Source organism: Mesoplodon densirostris, chromosome 3 (assembly GCF_025265405.1).
Source record: "Mesoplodon densirostris isolate mMesDen1 chromosome 3, mMesDen1 primary haplotype, whole genome shotgun sequence".
Taxonomy (NCBI): Eukaryota; Metazoa; Chordata; class Mammalia; order Artiodactyla; family Ziphiidae; genus Mesoplodon; species Mesoplodon densirostris.
This window is the reverse complement of record NC_082663.1, coordinates 63,755,105-63,767,266: the sequence shown is the minus strand read 5'-3', so window position 1 is coordinate 63,767,266 and position 12,162 is coordinate 63,755,105. Positions and strand designations below refer to the sequence as shown.

The 12,162-nt window shown below is 35.5% G+C and overlaps 1 protein-coding gene across 1 annotated transcript in view; it reads right to left on the bottom strand.

Moving 5' to 3' along the window:
* Nucleotides 1–6,884: 6,884 nt before the first annotated feature.
* SCAMP1 (secretory carrier membrane protein 1) overlaps nt 6,885–12,162 on the bottom strand; it is a 109,616-nt gene continuing 104,338 nt past the window's right edge. The window contains exon 9 of the mRNA XM_060093078.1: nt 6,885–10,237. Coding sequence (XP_059949061.1) covers nt 10,073–10,237 — 165 coding nt within the window. The 3' untranslated portion in view covers nt 6,885–10,072. The remainder of the gene's footprint in view (nt 10,238–12,162) is intronic.

The window sequence follows — 12,162 nt, the reverse complement described above, 5'->3', positions numbered from 1 at the left end:
TTCTGATTCAAGTCTCAGTATATTGGTTGCAATATGATGTGTATAATTTCATCAAGAAAACATCTACCAATCAAATTTTAAAGACTAACTTATATGTAATAGTGATGACAGGAAAAAAGATATTCAGGTATTTTAACTATGCCATTCAGTAGTAACATATATACACCTACCTTAGGTTAGCTTTAACTTCAAGATAAGTATATGTTTCTTTCTTGGAGAAGCACTGATGTAATTATAAATAGGGAGAAATAAAACCCTCTCAAATACTATACAGATATCTTAATTTTAAAGTAAAGAAATATGGAAATGCTTCAAAGTATTTAAAAAGCTTTATAAACAATGTAAAGAAATGTGTATAACAAGGGAAAAGTCAACAGAAGGACACATTCACCCCTTCCAACAAAAATACCGAAATTAAAAGCCAGTCATGGAGCAGTTCACATCCACATTTCCTGAAGGTAATCCTGCCCATAAAAAACCTCATCTAGAAGCAAAATTCTAATTTAGAAACTCAAAGAAGACACTAACAACCCTTTTCATAAACTCTTACTCAACTCTGTATCGCATGAAGCACTTAGTCATAGAACATACAAAAATAGCTATTTCCTGATCTAGGGCCTGTGACAGCTGAAACTACATGTATGCTTTGGCTTCTAAACATACCTGACACATGCCAGATTTCTAACAGGAATAAAAATTAAAACTGACAAAATTACCCAAATCAATAAAGGCAAAATTCTTCCATATTATGATCTAAATAATCCAAGCAAAATTGGCCATTTTCATTTGCCTTTTCAGCTCTTGTTACATCTTCCTCAAAAGTTAATCCACAGGAGAAAGGACTCTGGCTTTAAATTGCGGCACAGGCTGGGTAACCTTCACCTGTGCTTCCCATTTCATCCTTAGTTTTTTACTTAGCAATTTTGCTACTGGATCAACTTTCCATGATTGATCTTCCTGGAACACACTGCATTCAACTTACTCCTAGCTCACCTAAAAGTCTTTGCCTAACATAATAAGAGTCTTGACTATTCTGGGCATTTCCTTTAAATGGGTTATTTCAGTAGCTTCCAATAATTCAGTACCTTTTTAGACTCTCAAAACACTGAAGGGTAAGAGCATCAAAGCAAACTTTTAGCCTACTCTCCAAAGCAGCAAGAACCAATAACTGTCTTGATTTCAGGGTCCTATCTGGTTGCTTAGTCACTTGGCTGGGGCCATCCACTGCTGCCCCTGCTATCTTCTTCCTTACAGCTTCCTCCTCACCCTGGAGAGTTCTGCAAGATAACTCTTTAAGACATGAACAGCTCATTTTGCTTAGATACACAGGATGTAAATAAAAGCATAAGTGAATAAGAGGAAGTAGTAAAACCACACGGAAAAGAAAAATCAATCAAATAACTTGTAGCTCTTAGTAGCTCTTCGGCTTTTTATAGCCAAACATCCTGAAAAACCTAATACCTATGCAAGCAGTCCACCAAGTGCCTGTGTTTGGGAGAAACCACTAAAATTTATTCTCGAGAAGGAAGCCTGAATTAAGGCAGGAGACAGTGAAGACAATGAGATGAAGTGAGTTAGGGAGAAAGAAGGGACAGCTTGGGGACTGACTGGAAGCAGTGGGGGGAGGAGGGGAAAGAGTCTAGGATGACTCCCAGGCATGTGGTTTGGGCACTAGGCAGAAAGTGGTGCCATCACCTAGACCAGGAATCCATCGGGAACAGAGACAGTGAAGGTGTTAAGCTTCAGCTTAGGCTGCCAATGGTAAAGTCCTGTGTGCGGCTAGGAATATACCATGGAGAGAAGACCAGCTTGGAGATAGAGATCTGGGAGTCTTCAATACACATGGACAGACAATAAGAATTTTTAACCATTATGCACTTTTCCTGTGCAGGTACTGAGCTAAGCACTTCTTTTAATTCATTTATTCATCAAAACCCTATGAGTAGAAACGATTATTAGCCTCATTTTATAGATACATTAACTATCACCCAAGCAACTTAACTGAGGTTAAGTAATTTGCCCCACATTAAAAAGCTAGTAAGCCAAAGCTCAAATACAGGTTTGACACCAAAGTCTACATTCTCAAACAGCTGTAGTTTCTTTCTACCAAGAATGTACTGGATGAGAAGGCAAATATAACACAAACCCCCAGGGGACACCAACATCTCTGCATAGTAAACTCTTAGAATAACCTCCAAGTTCAACTCCAAAAAATATCGCACCATAAGATGACAACTGATGAAAACACTGCTCCCTTTCAGAGAAAAACCTGGTAATTTCCCCTAACTTTTCAAGATGAGAACATACGTACCAATTTGCTCAATCCTGAAAACAGAAACTAAAAATTCATCAAGTATATGACAGTGGTAAAAAAAAAATGACAGTTTTGTTTTCTTATAATAAATAATCTCTTTACAACGAGGTCCTACTGTACAGCACAGGGAACTATACTTAATATCCTGGGATAAACCATAATGGAAAATAAGATAAAAAAGAATGTATATGTGTGTATAATTGAGTCAACTTTGCTGCACAGCAGAAATTAACACAACATTGTAAATCAACTATACTTAAATTAAAAAATAAATTATAAAATAAATTAATAATCTCTCATCCAGGATAAGCAGCTATTATGATTACGTAAGAGGCCTATTTTCTTCATAGCCGATCTAATAATTAAATAAGGATTTGTTTTCAACTAAAGTTTCTCCAAACATACACACAAATGCCAAAGACCATTTAGTAAGTTAGCACTGCTGTGAAGAGCAGGCAGCAGGTACTTACCCACACGTGTGGAGCTAGGCCTTGGTCTGGAGATTTCAAAAATAAACGTTGTAACTTTTTTCTTGATTACTGAATTTTTTCTAGGGCCCACTGTCCCTAAAGGATGGATATGAATTACTGGAAATGTGGAAGGATGAAAAAGAAATAGAGAATTGGAGAGAGGTGGCACCATGTGGCAGAAGCAACCCCATGCTTGGCAAGAGTCACGGGACATTGGTCTAGCTGCCTCTCCCTAGCCCATCACCACCACTCACTAAGTGACTGGGATAATTTCCTATTCCTCTATAAAAATGGGGCCAATAATAGAAATACCACCATAGGTTTGGTGTGAGGATTAAGTAAGTGATGTATGTGAAGCGTTTAGTATAGTCTCTGATATATAGTAAGTCCCCAATAAGTATAAGTTATTATTAGAAGAAAATTAAAATAATCTTCTGTCCAGCCTGATATCATTTGGAGTTGATCTTAAAAATTAAGAGTTGTTCTAAAAATTGTGAAAAATAACCAATTGGTTAAAACCAATCTAGTTTTGGGACTTCCCTGGCAGTCCAGTGGTTAAGAATCTGCCTTCAAACGCAGGGGATGCGGGTTCGATCCCTGGTCAGGGAACTAAGATCCCACATGCCGTGGGGCAACTAAGCTTGCACACCACAACTACTGAGCCTGCGTGCCACAACTAGAGAGCCCACATGCCACAACTAGAGAAGCCCGTGCGCCACAACAATGACCCAGCACAGCCAAAAAAAAACAAAAAAAACACAGTCCAGTTTTACCTAGAGAGGCTCAATGGATTGGCTACCTGAGGGCACCAATTTTTTCCATCCTGTACTAATCATCTAGCTTAGTGCTTTCAGGAAGTGGAAGATTTCCCTGTGGACACAAGATACATGGTCACTCCTATTTAGCAAAACTAAAAAATAAAAATGTAGCGTCAGGTGATCCCATCATCTCTGGAAAACCAGAATGCTCAGAAAACCTCCTGATTATTTGTCAAACTTGTTGATGGCAAAGCCTTTTTAGAAAAGGAACATCCAATCCTGGTAGAGTGTAAATAAAGAGGCCCTGCTCCTGCAGATGGAGGCACAAATTGGTACAATTTTCTGGACAGCCATCTGGCAATGCACATCAAAGATCTTAAAATATATACTTACGCTTTGACCCAACAACTTGTCCAAGGAAAGAACACAAACTTGGGCCCCAAATTTAGCAACAATATATCCCTTGATTATATTATATTAATTATTAATGATATTAATTTAATTATATTATTTATAATAACTGAAATTCAGAACCTAAAGGAATAACAGGACTTTGAAAAATAATATATGATACATGTATATAAAGGTAGCTATACAGCTACTAATGTTACAGAAATAGAAAAATTCCACATATTTATATCATCATTGAAAAAAAGATTACAAACCATTGTGTTAGTTAAAATTCTCTAGTAAAAAGTAATAGGAGGGGCTTCCCTGGTGGCACAGTGGTTGAGAGTCCGCCTGCCGATGCAGGGGACGCGGGTTCGTGCCCTGGTCCGGGAGGATCCCACATGCCGCAGAGCGGCTAGACCCGTGAGCCATGGCCACTGAGCCTGTGCGTCTGGAGCCTGTGCTCTGCAACGGGAGAGGCCACAGCAGTGAGAGGACCGCGTACCGCAAAAAAAAAAAAAAAGAAAAAGTAATAGGAAACCAACTCAAGATAGCTCAAAGAGAAAAGAGTAAGAATTTTACTTGGAGAATGTAATATCCAAATAATGAAATATGGGTGAACAGTCAGGCCTCATACAGGAAATAGAAAGCTGTTAAGATCTTTTCTATGTCCTTCATCCTACTTGTTTTTGCATGTCTGCTTCATTCTTCACTTTCATTACAGATCAGCTTTCTAGTAACTCTTCTGAAGTCTTGGCAGAATATGGCTATCCACATGTCCCAATTCTGGAACAGTATAATTCCAGACAAATCTACATTCAGAGTAAAAATTTAATGAGCCACGCATGACTCCACTATAGCTAGATGACATCCAGTACCAATGTGGTCTTCAGGGGCCCAAAGAAATGGGGCTTGTGAGAGCTAGATAAGCCATCCCCAAAGGATCTATTACAAGGATGTAGAAGGAAATCTCATTTCTTAATATTAGGGAAAAAATTGTCTTCCTAGGAAATTAATAGAAAGATATGAACCAAATTTTAACAGTAGTTATTTATGGGTGTAAAATTATAAGCAACTTTACCTCCTTTTGCTGTAAATATTTTTTATAATTTATATGAAATGTAATTTTATAAACTAAATAAGTTAATTTTTAAAGCTAAACTATCAGGTCATTATGATATAATGCTAAGTGAGGGAAAAACAGGATAAAAGTTCACATTGTTTATATCCCTTAACTGTATAAAATGTATGTATAGAAAAAAATGGAAAAAATACAATAAACATTAGCAGTGGTATCTCTAGATGATAAAATTACATATTGTCTTTATTTTCTCATTTATCATTTTCCATACTTTTCAATATTTCTACAACAGATATATATTTTTCATACTGGAAAAAAAAATTGCTTGGAGGGATATGTATGCCCAGTGGGCTCAGTTTCTGTATAGGAGACTATAATATTGTAGGAACCACTGTCACCACCAGATAAAAAAGTTATTTGGAGCATCTTTTTTCCTCACCCCCAAGCACCTGAAGAACACTATAAATTGCCAATAGTAACAGCTACACACAACCATGATTTATCTTGAGAATCACTGGCCCACAAAATTTTTAAAGAGTTCTGGAGGAACTCTAGGATTACAGCTAAGTGCTAAAAACAAGAGTTAAAAAATAAAATTTGCAGGCTATGATTCTACAGATTCAACTGTTTAAATGTAGACAGGATAATATTCAGAGTAATCTTATACAAGTATATGAAACACTACTAGGCACAAGAGGATTAACGACTTTCTGTCCCCAGTAGAAAAAAGATAAAATGGGTTTTAGTGGCAGAAGGATTTTAACTACACCATCAGCCATGCCAAGCCCAGAAAGTTATAAGCTGAAAAATAAATCAAGATTTGGATAAACTTAAAATTTAACACTTGCTGCATTGTTACATACTGGCTCCCATGTCCCCTGCCATTTGAAAACATGAACAGTGCCAATGAAAATTCTCCAAGTTGAAGGCTTTGTCTTACCAAAACCACAAAGTTAAACTGTAAATATGAAACCTACAGGAAGGGTAAGAACACTAGAGGGGAACCTTTCCCTATTTTCCTGGAATCTTCAAATTAAAGATATCTATATATCTAGGATAGATTAGTGGCAATGCCTGGCTGGCTTAGAAATTTTCTACAGATTCCTTCCTATCTTTCTGTAGACTGTGATAAAACCTTAAAATAAGGTTTAAAAACACCCATCCTTACAAAAAGCATGCTGTTTTGTATAATGTACCCTAAAATTCTAGTAGAAATACTTCACTTTCCATAATATTTAACCACTGAGATACAATCTTTTAGTTTAATAAACAAGTATTTAAAACAACTCTAGTGTTTTAAAACATATTATTCTACTCTAAATAAATTTATACTATGGTACTTGAAAATCCATCGAAGTGTAGATTTTAACCATCCTCAATTATTTTTATATTAACTGCTTTTATTTCCCCCCTAAAGTTCTTCACCACATGGAATCAACAAATTCCTCTAAACATTTACCTTAAGGATAAAATGGAAGGAGGTACAGTGAAATGGTGCGTGATGGCCACTGTCATTCTAATAAGGGAAAGTTGCACAAAAAAATGTAACAAATTCTGTATATAAACAGTCTAAACGTAGATTTTTACCAATAAACATATAAAATTAGATGCTAATGTCACTGTTTTCAGAAAAAGATAAAGTAATAACTGTATAAGCATTATAGTACTACAAATGATTTACAGAAACTAAGAAACTTAATTAAACATAAACCCCCTCTAAAATGCAAACCATACATTATCTCAACATGATTTATAGAAGGACTGTATCCAATGAAAATTCAAACTCACTTTTAGGTAACACCCAGAAAACTGAAAATGCTGTTCCTATTTTAATTTAACATGTATTTCTCAAATAAGATTCACCATGAACATTATTTTAGACTATATTTTTATATCCTCTTTAGATAGCCAAGTGAAAAATCCAACAATACACAAATTTGTACTTTCATCAGTACATAAAACAACAACAGGTAGTGAGGCTAGAAAACAGAACACAAGTTCAGTCAAATCAATACAATACTAGTACAGAGGCATCCATGTTAACCTACAAGGAAAAATCTGGGCCACAAAACAGGTTTTCCATTTTAAATCTCACTAACTGCTAGACAGTCTGTGTATTTTGACTTTAAAGTGGTCAAAATATTTAATGAGTGAACCTCATGTTCTACTACCTACAAAGGTCCAAAGCAACAGAAAAATTGTCATTTTATGTTGCTAAGAGTTTTTAACTAAGTCTTTTATATTACTTATTTTGTTTAGTAGCACGTGATAGAATTATACACAAATTATTTTTTTAATTAAATGTGGTTATTTCTATATACATTAGGCCCTCAGCATAATTTCTGCCTCTGAAGTGCTAATACAGTATTTAAAACTATACAAACAAACATCCAGTAAACAGCATTTTATTTTATGACACTCTGTGTTAATACAGTAAATATACAAAACTTCCAAACCACTGAAAACATGCAACATTAGAGGGACAGATGGAGGGCATTTATACAGAACCATGACAGTCACCGTAATGGCAGCGCAATATTACTCGTTGACAAAATATACAAACATCCCTAGATAAATAATCCAAGTCCCAAATTAAAAACCACTGAGCAATGATTTTCCAGTGTTCAAACTTTAGTTTGAAATAAAATAGCCAAAACTTAACATTACCAACTGAAAAGTGACATGGATACTTACAATGTGAAGACCATTTCATGACTGAGATACTGGGTAATGCTAATATTAAATATAAAACACTAACAAGTGCCAATCTTCTACTGAGTGCAAATGTGACTATTTACTAATAATTATTGTTAAGAGAATAGAGATTATAAGAATTAAAAACCCCTCTACCTTAAACTGTTAAGCAGTGCCATCATTTTAATGCATTTATGTTTTTAAAAAAACATTTTTCTCTTATAAGCTTGTATTAACCCAAATAACTGGAATTTAAAACATTTCCCCCACCCAAACAAAAAAAGGTACAGTTGGTTGTAATTATTCTTTGCTATTTAGCAATAGAGGATTTCTACAGAATAGAGAGAAGCATTCCTAATTTTTGAAGGAAAGTATCTCAGTATTTTTCAAAAGTCTCTATGATAAAGTTTTCATTTTGCAGTTTAAAGAAAAACAAAAGGAACTTAAGAGATGAATTAATGACAGACATAAGTACTTCTGCTGTATTTTGTGGTTAATGTTTTGAATGTTTGTAAAATCCACACTCAACAAAGCATACTGATGAGACAGATTTTCAGTAAGATTATAGACTCTAAAAATCTTAAACTGGCTTATTTGGTTGAGAAAGTAAGTAGAGATTATCACTGATGAGAAATATTCATAAAAACAGCTTTAAATTCATACTCTGAATCCTACTTTCATCAGAATAAAAGAAATATCTTCCAAGTATATTACTTCAACAAAGTCCCAAATAAATCAAATGTAAACACCATCTGGATGGATCCGTGTTATATCTAGTATCACACAAAGCTTCTTTCATAAATAGTGAGAACTCACCATCCTACCCCCAGCATGAAACTCATTTTAACTCCAGATTTGGGGGGAAGAATAAAAGTGATTTAACCATTTACACCCAGCCAATTTTTTAGTCTCAAATAATATAATCTAATAGAGTACCCTTACTTGTCAAAATCAAGTTGAATACTTATTATTCTGCAATCTTTTAGGTTAGCTAATGACTTCCAAAACAACAGTATCGTGACTTTACAAATGTCTTTAAGTCATTTAATCAATTATTAAAAATGACTCAAAGTTTCAACCCAAGTATACTATAAGGATGAAGTTCTGTGCTGCATAGTAATAATTTTAACATGATTATATCCATAATTAATGCATTCAACTGTATCTGTATTTTCTTGCTTGATGCAAGTTAAATGTTTTATTTTTTCTGTTGCTACAAATTTTAATGTATTCTGTCTGTCTGTCTCAAAAATTCAAAGACTGAGGTGCGTTAGGGATTCAAGTATATGTGAAGTGCCAGGGTCTTTTTATTTTTAATGCCAGCTAGACATGAGAGGCTAAAAGAAAAATTTCTTAAATACTGTTATGTTCTTTTTGGACATGGAGTTAGGCTAGACTTTAATACCTCTGTTAAAAATTACACACACATACCCCAGAAAAGAGCTGCCAAACACAATCTCAGTTCAATTAAAAAGAGTAGCCACAAGAATATACCAAAGTTTCCATACAGTAATATTTTACTATGATATGAATACTGAAAATTAAAAACAAAAAGGTATTATCATCACTACATTCTATTCCATCAATTATCTACCTTTTCTTTTGGATAATGCACTGCATATTATATTATATCCTCGTATTGCACCCCAGTGAATTTTTATTTAGAAGAAAGTATTACAGAAAATCATTTCTATGATTCTATAAACAACTCCCCAATCCTGCAACCATAAGCAGTGCATAACCCAAAATACTCATTCTTTTAAGAAACATGGTGACCATGCAAGATCAGAGCTTGATTATCAAAATATCAACTACTCTAAAAAAAGAAAATAGAAAGATAAAATTTACATTATCTACCATGAAATGTACACAGGCTCTTCACTGGTGACTGAAACTGCTAAAAAGCAAGCCAATTAAAAAATCCCTAAGTCTCTGATGTCCTATTTCTTTCAATATAAATAAGGAAAAGGAATGAAGCATTGCTTTACTGCTCCAATGTGTAATCCTTACGTCTGACTCTTGAAAGAATGACTGCAGCAAGTACTAAGTGCATTTTTAATCATAAGTGCCATGTTAATTTCAGTGTGTCACCACTGAAATAATTCGCTGAACATTCATCCCCCAAAAATATGGAGAATATTTATGTCACATGTAATTTTTTTTTTTTGCAAGGGGCACTGAAATATTAAGAAACTATCAGGTAAATGATAAGACAAGGAAGTTTTTCTGGTTTTAGCCCATGCACAAGTGATTAGGAAATATACGTGCTGTGTGTACTGTGTTTTGAACAAAAAAAATATTTATAGAATACAGTAACTGGAGAAAAAAGTACAGTCAGAAGGTAACAATGTATTGTTTGAAGACTCTAAATTTGGTTACCCTTGAAAGCGTTCTGAGCTGCACTAGTTGCTGCGGTTGAAGCTGCATTTGCAGCTGCAGTCTGGACAGTTTTGTTGGACATCACACCTGTTGCAAACTCTTGTTGGGCCTTCTCAAAACTAGCACCTGTTGTGCGATACAGTCCATGTACCTACAGAGGCACAGAAAAGTGGGAGAAGTTGAGTGGTAATCTATGCGTTCATTATCAATAGCTCTTCAATTAATCCCAACATGACTCAGAGATAAAAAGACTAGATTCTAGGCAGAATTCCTAAGATCAAGAACATCAGCCACCACAGTGGCACACAACATTGTTTGTAAATATTTTCTTAAAATAGATTTTTCCCTTTTATCTCCAATGCAGAAGAGATAATTATGCCTATGCCAAACCAAAAATAATATAAAAAAGGACTTCTTAACCAAATGCAAAAAGCTATGTTTTCCACTGTACCTAATTAAGATATTACAGCCTTACAAAAGAATGGTTTAAACATAACAGGAGACATTCTGACTTAAATACATTAATTTACTACCCTAGACAATTCCAAAAAAATAATACCTTACCTATTTCTATGTTGGCTACATATACACCACTGCCCCTATTGTATCAAATGGTATCGTTTTATCATTTAATGTAGTGAGCAATATGTGTGTCCTTAAAGATAATTCACTCTGAATACTATTTATGTTTTTGTGTATGGTCAAGTCCTAAAGGATTTAAGAAGAAACACTTCTGAGCAATATCTGTCCATACTGATTCATCACTCAAATCTTAGATTTTTATGAGCAGGGTTCAAAAATACTCTTTCTGTTAGCATCTCTCTCGAAGATGCATAAACTATGAAGCACATCAATCCATAACATCAGCCACTCCATCTAATACAAATTTGAGAAAGGAAATAACAAGGCACATTAGGACAAATATTGATATTTACTTATTACATACCTACAAACTTGGGGGTATGAAAGATGAGGAAAAAAGATGAAAAGGAAAGATGAGACAGAAAAGTGAACTTGTAATTACACTGCATTGTGATTAGGTCTAAATTAGAAGCCTGACTAAGAATGTCATCAAAGTAGGTTTGGAGGATGGGGGCAGTACACCCAAGTCAGCCCTTTTCCCAAACCTAAATACGTAGGAACTGGTTAATTGTGGAGTTAAGTGTGGAGTGAGGAAAAGTAGGAGTCAAGTACTTTCAAGTCAAGTTTAGATACTGGGAAGTTGTTTCACAAAGAGAGAATACAGAGGATACGTTAGTTTGGGGGAAGAGTAGACGCTAAGTTCTAAACATTCATCCATTGCACAAATGTTTATTGAATACCTACTCTAAGCCTGCCCCAGCAGACAGGTGAAAATTTGGTTTGGAGGTAGAGAGGAATGGGCTAGAGACATGGACTTGGAAACCAATGGCACATAATGGTAGCTACAACTCTGACGTAATGAAACTGTCCACAGAGAGATAACACATAAAGTAGAAAGAGAAGAAAATCAAGTACCGAAGCCTGTTTAGACACCAATATTTAAGAGGTACCCATAACAACAAGAAATGATTAAGAGAGGAATGAGTAAAACCAGGGACCTTTTCACAGATGCCAAGGGAAGAAAGCAATTAAGGAATGAAGAGCTGTCGGGGAAAATAAGGGGTCAAAGTCCCAAGTTCTTCTGATACACAGTAGCGAAAGCAAATGCCATATTACTATGGATCAAAGTATTAAAGGGTCAGGGAAAGGGACTTCCCTGGTGGTCCAATGGTTAAGACTCCACGCTCCCAATGCAGGGGTCCGGGGTTCAATCCCTGGTCAGGGAATTAGATCCTGCATGCCGCAACTAAAGATCCCACATGCTGCAACTAAAAGATCCTGCATGCCGCAACTAAAGATCCTGCATGCCGCTACAAAGATCCTGCATGCTGCAACTAAAAGATCCCACATGCCACAACTAAAGATCTTGCGTGCCACAACTAAGACCCAGTGCAACCAAAAAAAAGAATAAAGGTCAGAGAGAGGGACTTCCCTGGTGGCGCAGTGGTTAAGAATCCGCCTGCCAATGCAGGGGACATGGGTTTAAGCCCTGGT